At 48.8% G+C, this 19,029-nt stretch overlaps 1 protein-coding gene across 3 annotated transcripts in view; it reads right to left on the reverse strand.

Annotated features, from left to right (window-relative positions):
* Positions 1-3,912: 3,912 nt before the first annotated feature.
* Mb (myoglobin) overlaps positions 3,913-19,029 on the reverse strand; it is a 205,153-nt gene continuing 190,036 nt past the window's right edge. For 2 of the 3 annotated variants that reach the window (XM_051189294.1, XM_051189293.1), the window contains exons 2-4: positions 10,331-10,457; positions 5,963-6,185; positions 3,913-4,541 (exon numbers count right to left, since the gene is read on the reverse strand). In XM_051189294.1, coding sequence (XP_051045251.1) covers positions 4,395-4,541; positions 5,963-6,185; positions 10,331-10,425 — 465 coding nt within the window. In that variant the 5' untranslated portion in view covers positions 10,426-10,457 and the 3' untranslated portion in view covers positions 3,913-4,394. Of the gene's footprint in view, positions 4,542-5,962; positions 6,186-10,330; positions 10,458-10,526; positions 10,673-19,029 lie in introns of those variants that run through there. The other variant, XM_051189295.1, reaches the window with a different exon arrangement.

Raw genomic sequence — 19,029 nt, forward strand, 5'->3', positions numbered from 1 at the left:
GGGGAAGGAGGTCGGAAGGGGCCAGGAAAGGCGCTCTCTTTCTGGCGTGACTCGGACAGGAGAGGATCGGGTTGAATTTCCTGGTGTTATCTGTCTAGGTTGTAAGTTATTTCTCCCTGAATAAACATCTATTCGGCCTATTTGTTTATCCTGATCCTTATTTACCGCGATAACTTATAGCTTTTGTCTCTAATGAAGTTAATGCCTGCTTTCGTCTCTGAATTATTGAGTGTGCTTTCAATCTTGCCTGTGGCTAAACTAGTGACTATAAGAGGTGTAGCCTTCTTTCAATAAACTGGCAGCCACCCGGATTTGCCCTTAGATCCTGTCAGTCTCCTCCTTCCCCTCATCCACTCCATGCCTCCTCTTAGGGACCTGAACTCTTGGAGCTGAACTCTGGCACTCCCCATGCTGGACAGCACCCAAGCATGAGGGAGGCACACACATGTGACCTTGCTTGTCAAGGGGTAGGGCAGGTATTTATTTCTAGTTCTCTGCAAAATGCCAGTTTAGGAAAAAGCTTTATATTTGTGGGTGACCGAGGTCAGACAGCAATGACCAGATCAATGTGGATCACTTGCAGGTGAAGTTTCCCGAGTTGTTTTAAGTTATACCTTTCACTTGCCACCCCTAGTGGTATGCTCCATAAATCCGATTTTCTTTCCCTACACAGAAAAAAAAAAATGGTCAGATGGTTTAAATCACCAGTAAGATGGCCTGAGGGGTGTGCACAGGTGCATCCCTGTCATGGCTGAGCCCTGTCGCTCTGGTACACCTGCACAGCTTTTATGGGTTGCTCTCAGTTTATTACCAGACTGGCCCAGATGGACCCTCTTTGTGCTCTCTCCAATTCCAGCTCACAAAATTTGTCACAGCCCAGGCCGAGTGGTGACATGTGGGTGTTAACAGTCCCTGAGGAGGTCACTGTACTGTGCTGCACATTCATGGGCACTGCAGGGAGACAGGTAGTATGGGCAGGAAACTGAGATCACAAGCAAGAGTCGAGGAGCCGGGTGGAGCAGGACAGATGCACATACATCAGGACATTTCATATGAGCATGCTTGAGCTTGTACACATGCATGGGCACAGACAGACAGACACACAGAGCTCAGGTCAGAGCTCTTCAGGGTCCCCCTGAAGCCTCCTGAAGCATGTGTTTTTTATTTGTTTATTTTGGAGACAATGTCTCTCTTTGTAGCTCTGGCTGTCCTGGAACTCCCTGTGTAGACCAGGCTGGCCTCCAGAGATCTGCCTGCCTCTGCCTCTCAAGTGCTAGGATTAAAAGCATGGGCCACCATTTCCCTCCTGCATGCAATTTTAGAAATGTCCACAGTTTACAAGCTGTGCTCTCATCAGTATACACACAACTGTTCCAAGCTGACCAGATGTGCCATGGGCTGCATGTGGAGCAAAAACCCGCTGTCCTACAGGGGACACCAATAGTCACAACGTATGCTTCTGCATACAATGTTCTGTCTGCATGTACACCTGCACTCCAGAAGAGGGCACCAGGTCTTATTACAGATGGTTGTGAACCATCATGTGATTGCTGGGAATTGAACTCAGGACCTTGGAAGAGCAGTCAGTGCTCTTAACTGCTGAGCCATATCTCCAGCCCCTAATTCCCTGGATTTAAAATGAAACAAAAGCCTGCTGGATGTGATGGCAGGCACATTAATCCCAGAACTCAGGCCCTGAAATAGGGCTGACCTGCCCAGTGGGATGGTGTGTTTCAGACACATTCCCAGGAACAGCCTTCATTTCTTTGGCCCATGCTTTTTTAGACAATAAGATTTCTGTGTTCACGACTCAGGGAAGGCTGTGGCCACTGAAAACAAACAAGAAATAAGCCATGTCTTTGGGATGGGAAGCATAGGATCCACTAGAGCCAGAAAAATTTCAGGCAGGGCAGAGGCTGGCATAAGTCATGGGACCCCCTGTTACTGGGGTTGGGAACTCTCTCTCTGAAACTCTCTGGATGTAAAATAGAACAGAACAGACCCAAGATTGCAGTGGGTCTCAGAGAAAGGGGTTCTGCCTGGTGTCACCTGCAGATTACAGAGTACCCTGTGTGGCTTAGGAAAACACATTCTCTCTGAGGCCATTGCAGACACCCAAGCCTTAGAAGCTGCCATGGACAGGCACCGTGTGGAATGTACTCCTGCATTGGCCTGGCTGGGGCCTGGAGGAGACAGCAAAAGCCAGATGGGTCTGTGGGCTCCAAGTACAGAGTATAGATGTATGCCTCAACTCCAGGAGGGGCCTTCTGGAGCAGCTGGGGGTACAGTGACCAAGGACAACACCAGGACTTGGCTGCAGTCACACTGCCACCTCCACACTTACATGCCAAGACTCAGCATGTGGGATCTGCCAAAGCTTGGTTGGGGCTAAAGAGAAACCCCAAATAAACTGAAGTATGTGCCCCTGGCGCCATGAGGACTCAGAGCAGAACACTCAGCAGAGCTAGCAAGCGTGACAAAAGAAGCGAACGGCCTCTTAACTCACTTCTATTTTTACTTCAGGGTTTGACATGATTTGCTGGATGAATGCAAGGCAAATGACAAATACCTGGCATTCCTTTGCAGCCTGCATTTCTTCCTGCTGATAGGTGCCAGAAGTGTCCCTGACAAGAATGCTGATGGATGGCTAATTACAGGGGAAGAGCCAGCTCCTAGGAAGATCACATGTCAGGAAGAGCCCATTGTATGAAAGGTAAGGGCATAACCCCACATAGGAATGAAGACATTATTATTAATCATCATTAATATTGTGTGTGCATGCTTTGTGTGTGTGTGTTCAGGCGTGTACACGCACTGATGTACACACAAGCATCCATGGTGCACAGAGAACCACTTCAGTGAGTTGAATCTGTTCTTTCATCTTCTTGGGGTCATCTTTAGGTTACCAGGCTTGAAAAGAAAACCCTCCCTTTAAAACAATGGAGTTCCCCAACTTGGAACCTCCTGTCAAGAAAGACAAAATTGAAGTTTGGTGTAGCCAGAGGAGGCGCTCCTCTCCCAGGAAGAAATTTCTCACTGTATGGACAACTGTCAGACCCCCTTGCAGAACAGAGGTGAGGAGACAATGATGGATGAGCCCACATCCGACCAGGACTGCTCAGCTACACATACCTCTGGCCTGTATTTTAACTTTATCTCATGTTAGGATCCTGAAGATGGACTCGAGGGGTCACTGAACGTCTCTGATCCTGGTGTGGCCACACTGAATACATTTTCTTTCTCTGTCTTTCCATGTCACTATCTGTCTAATTGGCTTACTGAGGACTAGTGGCTGAGCCTGGCTGATTTCAGCTCTGACTGTGTCAGCTGCAGGAACAGGCCAGCTTGGGTCCTTGGTGAGGCTCACTCTCCATCATGTAGTCTACATTGGAGATGTGAATTTCTTCCCCGCTCCTGTGTTTGGATAGTATCTCCCAGTTGTCTGTCCTCTCTATGGCCAGAAGTTCAGCAGCTGCTGCTGTTGGTCACTGACTCTGTCTTGGGGCCAGAGTCCCTGTTGCCTTCTAGGCCACTGTTTGGATCTCAGCTCTGCCACTTCCTGGCTGGGTGACCTTCTCACATTGCCTCAGCTGTTGGATCCACAGTGACATCTTCTCCCTGTCTCCTGGCCTGGGTGCCTGTCAGTGATCCCCATATTGCCAAGGTCAGCTGGCCCTACTTGCATTCCTACTATCATGACACTGATCAGAGCCCAGGTGAGGGCCCTTCCCTCCCTGTCCCTGAACCCAACCTAGTGTGTATCTTCCATTGAGGGGTGACTGCAGAAAGGGGCTTGCACAACATCTCTGTCTGCCTGCAATCCCAGAACACGCCTTCCCATTCATTCCTGGGATGCTTGAGGGTGTTTCCCTTGGTGGGAGGGAAAAATAAAAACACTAGGCAGAGACAATAAATGAGGGATTTCAGGGTATTTTATTGAATTGGGGTGTGTCAGTGGGAACTTGAGCATCAGGAGATGCCCAGATGCCACAGCCTCCTTCCCACTCTTCTGCTCCTGCTAAGCAACATCCTACCTCAGTCAAAGGTCAGGGATCAAATGTTGCAGTGGGAAGAGGGATTTCCCAGAAACTGGGAGGAAGTGGGTTGGGGTTGGGACTTAGGTGACAGGAGAACTGAGCATGACCCAAAAAAGAAAAAAACAAACAAACAAACAAAAAAAAAAAAAAAAACAAAAAACTGAGGAAGCAGAGATCACTTTGCACCTCTGGGTCCCAGGTGGTGCCACCTGGAGCCGTGTCCCCAGGAGTGTGGGTTAGATGGTTGAATGCTATGCTATGTTCCCCTCTTCTGTTCTCTGCTAACCTAGGGCACTGCACACTCTACTTGCTACAGACACTGGGTCCCAGCTTGGTGGGCCGGGCAGGGGGAGTGGCTCAGCCCTGGAAGCCCAACTCCTTGTACTTGGCAGCAATGTCATTCCGGAACAGCTCCAGGGCCTTGCTCATGGCGCCTTGAGCATCTGCTCCAAAGTCTCCAGAATGTCTGTTCTTCAGGACCTCGATGATGCTTTCTGAGATAAACTGCAAGAAGGGGACAAGAGGTTGTAATTCATGGGACTGAGCAAGCTGTGAGCCAAGAGTGTCCACCAACTTTATTCCAGGACCATTTCCTGGGCCCTTACAATGCCCAGATGACATTCCATGCAATCATTGTGAATCAACTCCTTTAAATGCCACTACCACCAGGAGGCAGTCACTATCACTATCTCTGCTTCATTGATGGGGAAACGGAGGCAGAGAGAGGCGTGTCAAAGACTTTAGCTGTGTGCTGAAGTCACAGAGCCAAGAACCCAGGGGGTGTTTCTTTTGAGTGCAGGATGCATCACCAACAGCCAGCCCACAAGAGCTCATCAGTAGCAGACAAGATGCCTTGCTCAGGATGCTAGCCCACCCCAGGAACTGTGATCAACCAGGACACACAGGAGGACACTTTCCCATCATGTTCATTTCATCTTTGAATTTGGGACTAAGGATGACTATTGACTTATGATCACACCAAGCAGGTGGTCACAGGTACAGACAAGGGAAGGGACAGGTGATATCAGGCACCCCATTGCCCAGACGGACATGGGCATCTGTGTGGGACCACCCAGAATCCAAAGGCTTAGACGAAACTGTTACAGTGCTTATCATCAGTCCCATACAGCCTTGGCTGCTGTATTAAGTGGTGGCACTTTACCAAGGAGACTACCAAGTTACCTGGTTGAGGTCAGGTAGCAGGTGAATAATGAGCTAAGGTTGGTCCCAGGGACTGTGGACAAGCCCCTGCTAGCTCAGGGGCACAGATGCTGCTCTGATCTTTTCACTGGGCCCTCATGTACAAGTAACACAGCAGACACGAGAGTGGGACACAGCAGAAGGAGGCACCATGGGGCACAGGTGACACATCCAGAAGACACAGGGCTTGCCTCACAATTCACAGACAGCAAAGATGGTGAGGCCTGGGTCTGTGGAACCAAGCCTGACCTCGGGGAGTAACCTTGCCCTGCTCTATGACTCCAGCTACAAAATGGGAATTGAGAGGACCCCCTGGGGGCTCCTGGCCTGGCTTCTCTCCAAGCCACACAGTACAGCTGGTGTCCAGACCATCATGGAGTGGGTTACCATGGGAGCCCTTGGCTCCCATGGCTCTCTGACAGAACCCTGAGTGGGAATCCTGCCTCTGTGACTTGCATGAATGGTCTATGCCTCCATTTTCCCATCTATCCAGTGGGTACAATAAGGGCTGAAGGCAAGTTGTGTATCAGTCATTTTTCACACTGAGGTGCTCCACCCAGCACTGGGAGCCAGACACCAAATCAAATGCTAACTGTGTGGGGCCTCAGTATCCTTGAGGGGAACAGGGCTGGGGCTGGTTGCTGAGGAGAAACTGGGCTTGAGTGGGGAGGAACCAGGCCACTCACATAGAGTGGCTGAGCTGGGATTTAACGGTGGCCACCTACCTCCAGGTACTTGACTGGGATCTTATGCTTGGTGGCATGTGACTGGGCCAGAGGCTGGATCTCCGCAGCATGCTGTCCCTTCTTCTTCAGGATGCTCCCCAGGGCTGTGAGCACAGTACAGCCATGCTTCTTTAGGTCCTCTGAGGCCTTCATTTCATCTTCTGACTTCAGGGTCTTGAACTTGTCAAACTTGTCCAGGGTCTCAGGGTGGTTCTTAAACAGCCTAGGGAATAAGGACGGATGGACTGAGGTGTGTACAGTCTGAAGGCCACCAGACTCCAGCTATATTTCTTCCCACCTGTGTGGCCTGGGCCAATTCACCACACCTCTCTATGCTTCAGTATTCCCTATGAAAGCTGATCTAATGGATTAAATGAGATAACCCGTCTGATGTCTGGCATAGTCCATGTGGGATAAATGGCTGTTGTTCTTTTGTGATCATTGATACCATCACCCTCTTCATCACTTGGTCACTGAGAGGAGCAAGGGCAGTGACATCTCTGTGCCCTCACCCCATGACATCCAGAGAGTGGGGTGTGCTGGGGCTAAGCACCTGTGTGTCAGCTCTATGCTGGACTTACACTTGCCTGCGTGTTATCCTGTTTTGTAGACAGGGTCAGGACTCTGAAATGGAATGCCCCCAGCACAATCTTAGGGCCAGTGTGCAGAGAAGCTAGGCAGCCATTGGCTCTAGATGACTCAGAAGGCTTCTACCTGAAATTTTAGACCTCCTGGTTAGTTGGGGCTGCCTCAAGACCCCTCTACACCAGCATAGAGTGATGGCTAGGAGACCCACCAAAGGCCACAGCTGTTCCTACCTGTGACCATGGGAGCTCTGGCTTCACATTTCCTGAATCCCCATAGTACACTTGAAGCAGATTCTGCCATTGTGTCAGGTCACAGAGGAAGAAATGGGGGAGTCTAGGGCACAGCTAGCAGAGGGAGTGTGGGGCTCTGCCTCTCAGTGCATGACCCCTTTAGTTACAGACAGCACAGGACAATAAGGGCACAACATTCCTCAGTGGGGATAGTCCCTTATCACTAGTGGATGGATGCCTGACATAGCTGCTAAGGTCAGCTGGTCTGTGCCCCTCTTCCACATCCACAGTCATTTGTCACAGACAGGCCTTTCCACCACTCAAGTACTTCAGTATGTGTCAGTCATCAGCTCTGTTGACTACAGGGTCCCCTGATGTGCCCGTTCCAGCTGTATGGACTCAGAAATGCTCATGAATTACTTCTCTCTCTCTCTCTCTTTTAACATGAATTACTTCCTGCCATCACTGTAGCACACTTCTGAGAGAGCTTGTGTTAGCAGACTCCATGTGATAGCTGTAGAAACAGGCACAGGGAAGCCTGAGTGTCCTGCAGGGGTTCAACTAGACCTCGTGGCTTCCCCTTCACTCTCTGTGAGCCCTATCACAGTCACATTTACAAAAGCATCCCCACTGTAAATGATAGCACACAAACTACCCCCTCCACACACACGCACACACACACACACACACACACACACACACACACACGTCTGTTCTTCATATGTGTGAAGATCCACACACACAAGCTGGTACCACAAAGATTGGGTAGATCTGTCCCCAGCCTTGGTTATGTCATAGCATCATTCTGGGAGCCCATCCAGAGTTGTGTGCGTCACTGACAGCTTATCTCTGGCATCTTGTCCAGGGTCCCTGAGCTCCTGACTATTATTATCTAGCGACAATGATCCTTGAGTTCCTGCTGACAGATGGAAGGCCTGACACCCACTGGTGAGCCCAAGGTCACCAGGCTGGATGGGGCCAGAAGGGCAAGAATGGGGACTTGAGGCTTTAGGCTTTTGGAGACACTACATTCTAGGTCTGGTTCAGTCTCCAGTATCCTATGTGATGCTTAAATAGCCACTCAGCCTTTCTGGGTCTTAGCTCATTGAATGTAAACCAAAATGGTTGTTTAGGTGATTTCTAGAAGGCTTGCTCCAACCTTGCCCTCCTTGCCAACCTTGTACTAGTCAGAGTAGGACTAGGCTTGCTCTCATCACAGGAGTAGAGGTACAGGCCCTATATAGATACTTGGCCCCCTGAACCCCAAGTCCTCAGCCCCTGTGGTAGCTCAGAGCCCATGTCTTTGGGTCCCTTTTTTCATCCTGTTGCCAGGTGACCAGGCTCAGCAGACAGGCAGTCAGGCTAGTCAGGGAAGTGAGGCTGCCTCTCTGCTGGCCTCTAAACAGCTGCCCAATCAGAGCCCAGCCTAGGAGCACTTGGGTGTGGTAGACAGAAAGGCTACCAAGAGCATCTGCTACAGCCAAGTATCCTGTATTCTTAGTAGCTTTGCAATTTGGGACAAGTTGCTAAACCTCCTAGTTAGATGTAATACAGGAGTTCATAAAGGTGTTCATAACACAGGGGCTTGCTGTGTGAGACTTCCTCCTTCTCATCTCCCCTTCACCAACACTATCATGACTAGGAGTCTTTCTTAGGCGTGGCCTGTCACTGACATGGGTTTGTTGAGACTGTGAGTCTGTTCTCTCGTTATGTGAGAAGTTGCTATCCCCATCAGTCATTTCCTTTCTTGGCTCCTAAATCCCTTCCCCAACAAAAATGTCATCATAGGGATTTGGGAGACAGCCCAGCAGTTAAGAGCACTTGCTGCTCTCCCAGGGAAACCCGGTTCAAATCCCAACACCCATGTGGTGGCTCACAACCATATGCAACTCCAGTTCCAGGGGATCCAGCGCCCTCGTCTGGCCACAGTGGGCACTCCATGCGTATCATGCATATCCATATATGCAAGCAAAATACTAAGAAAATAAGTAAATATTTTTAAAATGCAGGTTTAAATGAACCTGAAAAGATCTGGGAAGAAGAGGTGAGGCTCAGAGGGAACCAGCCCCTTCCACTTCAGCCCTCAGCTTTGATAGCTGCTAGATTTCCTTGTTCTAGAACTCTGTGCTTACCAGCCTAAGCCTTGGAGTTCTGCTAAGGTAACTTGGAGAAATGACCTTGCTGAGGTCAGCAGACAAGGCTGGGATTGGTGTCTGGGACAGGCCAGGAGCCCAGTGTTTGACACTTGCTACCCTGAGAGTTGGCATGACTCCCTGGGAGGCCACCTCCCTGCACCCCCAACAGGAGAAGGCAGGAACAGTTGGTATGGCCCCATGACCCAAGTCTGAGTCATGCTGGGGTGTTATGACCTTTGGGGCCTTTCAGGGTCAGCTGCCTAGGCATTATGTCCCACCTGGCCTGGGTTCTGGCAAGCCTCAATTGCTCCCCTGGGAAGGGAAGAATGTCTCCCTGATGACACAATACCTTGAGTCTCCTTCAAAGCCCCAAGTCACTGTCCAGGGTCTGGCAGTCTTGGAATTTTGCAAGATACTGTTCTGCCAACCCTGCCCCCCCCCCCAGTACCCTGCTGTCCACAACAACAAAGGGCAGAGACTAGGCAGGGTTCTCAAAGACTGTGGTAGACAGTCCAAGGCAGAAATAGGGCCTAGCGAGGGGAAACAACTCATCCAAGGTCACACAGGAAATCTGTGGCCTAATAATTGATACCAACTTGGGGTAGGGGGTTAGTTAGTTCAGTCAGACAGGCCTATCTGTAGGCCCAGCATCTGAGGAGGAGTTAGGGAAGAAAGATAGGTAGGAAGAGAACCAGCAGCTGCCCAGCTTCTTCCTGAAAGGGGCTCTGACCTCAGATGACCTTATTCCCAAGCAGGGGGGCTAGAAATGGACAAAGTCCAAGGGAGTATGCAAGACAATTGCAATCAGGAGGGAGACTTACCCTGGATCATAAGTAGCAAGGAAATTCATTTCCAAACTATAGCTTCAAGGATATTGCAGGGGCTGATAGCAACAAGGCCACTTCCTCCCAGAGCCAAAAAATGATCAGTCATGAATATCCCACCAGGCTCCTGAGCAGCCCCAGAGCCCAGGGAAGAGCCCCAGCATTTGAGTGAGCCATGGGAAGTGAGGTCCTGTTACAAGCCTCAGCACCCTCCACTTGCCCCTGCTCAGATTGTGGATTTTCTGGGCAGATTTAGGGAGATCCTTGCAGCAGAAAGCAAATACACATTCCAAGCTTTCAGTACACACTAGTGGACCCGATCTCTCACAGCCCTCATTATTCTGGCTGCCTGCCATGATAAGCTCCTTCTGGTGGACTGCTTGATGCTAAAGTCTGTTCCAGTTGCTGACATCAGCTGGGATGAATGGATCCCCTTTTCCTTCCCTCAATCCAGTCCCCAGCACTTAGAAGCAAATGAAATCCCATATCATCATTGCAGCCAACTGGTCTACCCTGCCAACTTCCACCTTATAGTCATACACTGGTAATCTTTAGGGGATGGGTGGAGGGTTAGGGGTCTCTTCCTCTTACTTGATGAGGACTTCCTGTCCATGGCCGGCGAGGTCGGCCTCCACTTTCCCCCAGACATTCAGCACCTGTTGCCACTCCCCATCACTGAGCACCATGGTAGCTTCTGAAGAGAACAAAAGGATGAGTCGAAAGGAGTGAGTGTGGGTCAGCTGTCAGCTGTGGTCTGAGGCCACCTGATCCTGAAGGGCTTTTATACCTTCCCGGATGTTAGCCTGGCCAGGATCACTGGGTGCCACATGCTCCTCCTGCCACCCTCCTCAACCCCCCAGGGGTCTAATCTCTGCCTTTCTCTGGCCCTCACATGGACAGCTATTTTGGGGCAAGTGCCATTGTGGGGAGCTAGGACAGCTTGGGGCAATAGGGGGTGGGGAACGGGAACCAGCCAGACCACTGTCTGGACTTGCACAAGCCCACAGAAAGGGCACTGAAGCCACTGCCAGAAGTTGAAACCCAATTCTTCCCCTGTCTGCTGCCCCAACGGGACTTGTCATGTTTCTAAGCTTGGGCACAGGCATGCAGCTGGCCCCCAGAAGTCTCCTCTCACTATCTAACTACTTTTCTTTTGTGTTACATTTGTATGTATGTGTGTGTATGAGCATGCATTTGTTAGTGCATGTGTCTATGTGTGCCTGTGGGCCACAGCATGTTTATAGAGGTCAGAGCAACTTTCAGGAGTCGACTTTAGATCTTTCTCAGATCCTTGGCCTTGATGGCAAGCTCTTGTACTCACCGAGCCATCATGCTGCCCTCTGCTTACTTTTCTGATGCTCCACACCAAGCTAGATGTGGGAAAAAAAAAAAAAAAAAAAAAAAAAAAAAAAAAAGGAGCCACAATGGGTCTGCACTTTCTGCTGGATCACAGGTGAGTCTCTGAGTTAAAGAGCTCTGGGCCTGCTCCTTGTGAAAGGTTGTACTACCATGCTGCATGAAGCCCTCAGCTCCCTCCCCTTGACTTGTGATCTCCTGTCACTCAACTGCCCTTGCTGCCTCACATGGCACTTCCAGCAAGGTGGTGGCTGCCAGCACTCCCAGATTCTGCCAGGCCCAGGCCCTCTTCTCTTTGCTTAGCTCTGGTAATCCCACAGGAGCCTTCAGGGTAAACACTGACATGGGCCCCAGGATGAATAACACAGTTGGTGTTTGATCCTAGTGAGTCCGGACCTACAGTCCATGCTCTTGAAAACCTTATTTGGGAACTGCAGAGACGATGGTTCAGTGGTTAAAGGCACTTACCTCCAAGTCTGTCCTGAGTTCCATCCTCAATGCCCACATGGTGGAAGAAGATTAAATCACACCCCTGCAAGCTGTCCTCTGAGTTCTGTATGTGTGTGCACAATCAACAAATATAAAAATAAATTTTACAATATTATTTGGGATTATGTAGGGGGTTAGAGGGTCTGCTTTATTTATCTGTGTATCTTTTGAACCCTACACTGGGCCCTGTATTAAATTTGAGCTGAAGAAATACTGTTGAATAAAAGATAAATGGCTTTCTTTATAAGGAAGATAGAGACTGAGCAGGGTTTCCATCTATATGTTCAGCCAGCCATCCTTCAACCTGCCCATTAGTGAGCAGCCAGCTATTATCCATCCATCCATCAATTTATCCATTTATCCCCATACATCATTCATTCACCAAACAATTATTACTCATCCACCAATCCATTTATCATCCATCTATCCATCTTCATCCATTGTCTATCCAGCTACCCATAATTAATCCATTATTTATTATCATCCATCTACTACCCATCCTTCATCCATGTTCTACCCATCAATTATACATTATCATCTATCTATCTATCTATCTATCTATCCATCCATCCATCCATCCATCCATGATCCCTCATCTCTTCATGGCCCCTCCCTTCTTCTACCCATCCATCACTTACCGTCACAGAGTACACATGATGTGACAGCCACTCTGTCACAGCTGACAAAACAAAATTAAGCGCTTCTTGTGCCAAGAAATTCACAGCACTTCCGAGGAGAGTGCTCAGGGATGTGATGGAGTTCCCATGGACAGTTTTGTTTGTCTAGGGCTGTGGGAGTCTGAATGTAATTGGCCCCTACAAGCTTAACAGGGAATGGCACTATTAGGAGGAGTGGCCTTGTTGGAGGAAGTGTGTCACTGTGGGGGCGGGCTCTGAGGTCCCTTTCCTCAAGCTTCACTCAGTGTGACAGTCTATTTCTTGTTGCCTTCTGATCAAGATCCTCTGAAACTGTAAGCTGCCACCTCAATTAAATGTTTTCCTTTATAAGAGTCGCCGTGGTCATGGTGCCTCATCACAGCAATAGAAACCCTAATGGAGACAAAGGTGTTCCAGTTTTTGTCTTGTTTTGTTTGAAGAGGATCTCACTATGCAGCCCTGACTGGCTTGGGACTTGTTATGTATCCTAGGATGGTCTCAAACTCACAGCAATTTGCCTGCATGTCTCCCAAATGCTTGAACTAGAGGCATGTGACCACACCTAGTGGCTTTTCGGGGTTTAAAGTCTCTCCCTGGCAGTTACCATTCAATTACCAAGTGAGAAAGGGGACACTGTCCCTTTTATAGCCTGGCTCAGAAAGAACAGGCCACATATGTCTGACTATGTTGGGTCTACTCTGGGTATGTCAGCAGTGACTGCCCAACCTTCATGGAACATCAGAGCAGGGGTTCTCAAGCTGTGATATAGGGGTCAAGTGATATCAGATGTCCTGCATAACAGATATTTACATGATGATTCATAACAGTAGTAAAGTTACAGTTATGAAGTAGCAACTAAAATTACTTTATCACTAAAATCACTACAACATAAGGAACTGAATTGAAGGGTTGCAGCATTTGGAATGGTGAGAACCACTGCTCTAGAGAACCACTGCTCTAGTGGGCTCTGCTGAGGTGGCAGAGAGGAGCCACATTCTGGGACCACAGGATTGATCCCCTCAAACCAGTCACCGTTGATGGGGCCAGCAACGGTACCTGACTCAGGGCCGTCAGCCACAGGACTCTACTGAAATGAACAGCTAGGGCTGTTAGCTCTGCCAGTCAGATCTCTCTTCAGGGTGAACAGGGCTGTAGCTAGAGTCAGATAGGCAGTGGGAAAACACAACAGAAGTGTGAAGCTCATGCCCAGCTCTGGGGAAGAATGCCAGAGCAAAGGGCTCTTTGCCACCCTGGTTCCCACACTGTCCCTCCTGCTCTGGGGGGAGATCAAGCCTCATGAGCCCTCACTTCCAGCATGACTGTGCAAGAGTCCTGCTCCAGAGGGGTTCTGAGCTGCAGGAAGGAGGTTCGAAGTCGACAGAAAAGCAGAGTGTGGCCACTGGTTGTTTTTCAGACAGATGGCCCTGAATAGCTCCAGCCATAGTTACTTATGCAAATTCTAATGCATTCAAGCACAAGCAGTTTCAATTCGTTGCTCTTTAATCATTTTCTGAGACTCATTAACATTTACCCATTTTAGTTTTTTTTCTTTTTCCCACTCCCTTGATGTCATTAACTGACCTTTACCCTGTATCTAAGCATTAATTTTATATTACAAGCCAGATGATTATAACTAGCCAGGCACATTTTATTCATACTGTGCCCAGGCTGGCCACAAACATGTGGTTTCAAAAATGAAATATATTCAAGCCCTATGATCAGTCCTTAACAAAATGATGCTTTTCTATTTTTGTAGTCAGCTGAGAGTATGGTACCATACCTAGAATATTTTTTCAGGTATAAGTCAGTTTCTAAATAAATGGTCTGCATATTATTTTCACATGAGCAGCAGCTGCAATCCTATTCTTTATTCTCTGAATAGTAACAATTAATACCTGACTATTTACTGCTGGGACCAAGTTTCTATTCTTCCTGCAAGTTTCAACTTCTACTTTTACTTCCAAGGGAACTAAGAGTTCTAGATTCCTTTGCTGATATTTTGGTACTGGAAAAAAATGTCTAACCATTCATGCCCTGGCACCAGAGAAACATGTGACATTTTAGGTCCTATATATTTTCCTTACATGTCCCTGTAAATTTTTTATGATATCTTTTAAGAAACTGTCTCCTGACTGGTGGTGGTGGCACATGCCTTTAATCACAGCACTCTGGAGGCAGAGGCAGGTAGATTTCTGAGTCTGAAGCCAGCCTGGTCTACAGAGTTTCAGGACAGCCAGGACTACACAGAGAAACCCTGTCTCAAAAAAAAAAAAAAAAAGAAAGAAAGGAAGGAAGGAAGGAAGGAAGGAAGGAAGGAAGGAAACTGTGTTCCAAGTTCTTGGAATATAGTTATCTTCTTTTTGGAACAGTTAAGAAAGCAAAAAATCATTAGCCTTAGTGAGTTCTTACTCAAGGTGACTACAAAGACCACCATGGGTGAGAGACCAGAGTGATAGATTGCAAAGAGGCTTAATTTCCTTGTAGGAACTTTAGAAAAATCAGCAGCTTTTGTTCCCAGTAAACTCAGCCACAATCACAACTGACAAAACAAAACTAAGAATTATTATAGGAAAAAGTACAGCAAAAGTTCGAGCTCAGTACCATTGCCTCCACAGGTCCCGCTGGTGGGCAAATTCTCCAAAGGGCTTTGCTGGAAGGAGCTCCATTCACAAAACATTGGTGCACTGTTCCCAGAGGTTACAGTGAGGCTCCCACCAGTGTCTTTCCAGAATATCAAGCACTTGGGAGGGAGTGAGAGGCAAGAATCATTCCTGTTCATGCCTGGTGCCTGCCTAGGCTGCTGGCCACCAGGGCCCAAGCTAACACAGCAGGGAAGACATGGGCTCCAGAGTGAGAGTCCATGTATCATTTATTTGTTCCTCTGTTCACTCATTCATTCTATAGCTGGGGACACAGGGCCTACTAGGTGCTGGCTTTAGAGGCACTGACCCTCCGCACCTTCCACCCCTCCAAATCTCTGGTCACTGAGGGGTCAGAAGAAAAAGGCAGAGGGAAAGACACCCACTGTCCCAGGCTGGCCAGTGCACTGGCTCACCTCTTTGACATATCTGCTAGAACCTGCAGCTCTGGGTCCTACCTTCCATCTGTGAGACACTGTTAGGATTGTACACTTTGTTGTATGTCCCTTCAGAACAACCAGAAGGATTGGCCTACTAAAGCTTTACCATAAACTCTCTGAAAAGCATGGCTGTCTCAGTTAGGGCTTCTATCACGGCAATAAAACAAATACTATGACCAAAAAGCAAGTTGTGGAGGAACAGATTAGCTTTACACTTCAACATTGCTATATAATCATTGGAGGAAGTCAGGACAGGAACTCAAACAGGGCAGGATTCCAGAGGCAGGAACTGATGCAGAGGCCATGAAGGGGCCTGACTTGCTCAACCCATTATCTTATAGAACCCAGGACCAACAGCCCAGGCACCAGTCACCATGGGCATGGCTTTCCCCTCATTGACTGCTAAATGAGAAAATGCCTTACAGCTGAATCTCATCGAGGCATTTCCTCAAATGAAGCTCATCTACTGATGACTAGCTTGGGTCAAGTTGACACACAAAATCGGACAGTACAATGGGCAACTGTGTGTACTTACACATTGCCACAACAGAGCCTGCCTCTCGGCTGCTGTTGAGACCCAGAGCCAGCTCCTCTGTTTGGTGCCTGCTAGTCTTCCTGTGATAGCTGTGCCCTGGGTAGGCTAGGAGGCCGCAGACCTACCATAAGGAGGCAAGGATACCTTGGTGTGCAAAGCTTCCTACAGCCTCTTTCTATACACTTGTCACACATGTTCACAAGTGAGTTTGCTAGCCACAGGTAGAACAAGCTAAATTCTCCAGTCAGCCCAACTCTCCACCTATCCCAGAGTGTTTTGCATTCCTACATGTGAAGCTAGTAAAACCCATCTCAATTCAGAATCTGGAATTTCAAGATCCCTGAACAAAAGTTCTCTCATACCAAAGCCTTTTGTTCTTATCTCTCTAGAACATTGGTTTCTAGATTTCAAGATCACAGACATCTAGGAATGGAGACATCTAGAATGACAGGGCCATGGTGTCTAGATGCTAAAGAGATCTTTTAGTGTGCCCCATCCAATTTCCCACTAAATGTCACCATCTGACAGCTGTCTAAATGCTTCTAGGGTCAGTGAACACTACCCAGAACTGTACAAACACTTTATATTGACCCCAAAACCACCTGCGTGACACTCACTCTCTTGCTTAGACTCTGCTTGCTTCTGGGGTATAGAGGGCCTGCCAAGTCTCAAACAAGTGGTATGGGGGCTGGAGGCTAAAAACTCATCTAACTTTTTTGTTCAGACTACACCTTCAGAGGATTCTGCACATCACACCAGACAAGGCCAGCCGGGAGCTCAGTCCACCCACCGGGCAGCTATGTACCCTGGAAGCTGCAAACCTGGCCTTACTCAAGGCTCCAAACTTCTCTATTGACCTGGGAACTTGATAGCCTTTGGGCAGCCAACAGGCCTCTCTTGCATGGTCAAGAGATGAGTCCTTCAGACTCTCCTGGGACTAAGGACACTGGGGGAGGGATGTGAGCACTCTGTCCCCTGAAACCCGGGTCCCTTCCTCTTTCCTCCTTGATCTGGGCAGGGCTTATGCCTGAGTCCCTCCAACTCTCAGCTCAGACACATCCTTGGCCAAGTACTCATTCTGGCTGTCACCTGATGTTGGCAAGACCTGGGAAATCCTGCAGGGCTGGGGGACCCACAAGTTTTCTTCAGATCGTTCACAAGCTCACCACCCATTACTGAGGCTACCCTTTCCAGACACTGTCATACTGAACATGCCAACCTTTCCCCCAGATATCCTCTGGAGCCTGAGCCACTGACCAAGGCTAAGAGCAAGGGAGGTGCTTCACAGAGGCTAGGAGATGCACAGGAAGCTAAAAATACAGTTTACACACAGGCTTTTCTTTCCCCAAAGGGCCTTAGAGCCTTGCTGGCAGGGCCACAGGATCTTCTTGTACCAGTCACAGGTGTGGCTCTGGGCACTGGCCTTCTTCCCTCTCCCCCTCTCCCTGCCCACCCAAGACCTGTTACCTGGGTGAGCCAGGCCCCTTCCACAGTCCCCCACCTTGGCACTTACAGACTCAAGGGTGCAAAGCACAGATCATGCTCCAGAAAAAATAAGACCATTTATTCTGAAGCCAATAGGAGTAAACAGTATTGGGAATGGGTTCATGTCATACATACACATATGTTCACTATGGAATGGTTATGAGAAATGTTTGTTCCTTTGCTTGGTTATGAGATAGAGTCTCATGTAGCCCAGGCTAGCCCTGAACTCATTTCCCTGCCTCTACTGATCAAATGCTGGGATTAAACAATCCACCACCACACTGTGTCCCTACATGAAAATTTCATAGCCAGACAAGAAACTAAAATAATAAATCAAGGCACTTAGCAAACACATTGGTAAGGACGGCAGGCAAAGGCATGTTATGGGAAACCCAAGATTCCAAATGCTAGCTGAAGTCATTCTCAGATTTGGGACTGTTGGAGGCTAATGGTTTCACTTGGTAGTAGTAGCAAGTTATGATCAGATAGAGGTGATAATTGGCTAACTGAGGATATGGAAGACAGCCCAAGATAATGCTGGCTTTTGATCTGCAACACTCCAACTCTCCATAACCATGGGGCTCTAACCAGTCAGTCAATCTACAGGATCTTCTATACAGAGATAGCCTTATACAGGCAATCTTCACACAGAGACACCACAAACACACCATGCTTGCTGCATACCAAGGCTGCCCCCTCCCTCCTCCCAGAGTCCTTCCTCTGGGGTAAACACTTTTAGAGTCCCTACTTTCACTCATGAAGAAACAGAGGCACAGAAAGGTTAGGGTCAGAACCCGGGGCGTCTGCGTCTACATCTGTGCTTCGAGACTCGGCAATGGTCTGCTAAATTTAGTTTCCCCTCTTCGCCTTCTCATCTTCCTGGCAGCGCTAATAAGCAGCAGGCCTGGGCGTTCAGAATGCTTATTTTAGTACACGGATTCCGCCCAGGGTCCCAGGAGCCAGAGGGAAATGTTCTTTCCTTGCGGCGGGCAACTGGGGGGGGGGGGGGACCGGCTGACATCTAGTGGGCATTTAGAAGAAATGCCACACAGCCCCTGGCCTGGAAGACCAGCTTTCCACGCTGTTAAAAGATGAGTCACCCACACTCTTGGCTCTCAGGGTCTCAAAGTCAAATTCTTGTGAGGCAGATATTGTGGCAGAAACCGTGGGAGGGCCGGCAGGCTGTGCCTGGCTTGTGGGCGAGGCGAAATTTGGCTGAGATGTCTGAGAGTAGGAGGGAGTGTGGTGCATGCGTACTGAGGCAGATGAGCTATGGGTGGAAAGACCCGGTGGCCAGGCAAGGACTTGAGTCTGCAGAACTGGCACTGGGTGAGGCTCTGTGGTTGGACAGGTCTCTGGGGGCCGAGGAGAGATACGTGGCCCCGGGGCTTTCTAATGTGGTGGAGGGAAAGCCGGTTTAGAAGGTGTGTGAATAGCTGTGAAGGCAGCTCTGCCGGATTGTGAGGTTTGGGAGCCACATGGCTGGCTTTGGTGCTGTTCTAAGCCTTTTCTGCCACGAAGAAAGAGTGATCACATCATTTCTTCCACCATCTGCAAAATGAGATTTTTTTTAAAAAGGTGTTCATTCTGAAGTTCCATCGTGAATATTGTGTGTGTGTGTGTGTGGGGGTGCGTGTGTGTGCATGTCTGTGTCTATGTGTGTCTTTGTGTGTGTCTGTATGTGCATATC

This window comes from Phodopus roborovskii, unplaced genomic scaffold (genome assembly GCF_943737965.1).
Source record: "Phodopus roborovskii unplaced genomic scaffold, PHOROB, whole genome shotgun sequence".
NCBI classification, from domain to species: Eukaryota; Metazoa; Chordata; class Mammalia; order Rodentia; family Cricetidae; genus Phodopus; species Phodopus roborovskii.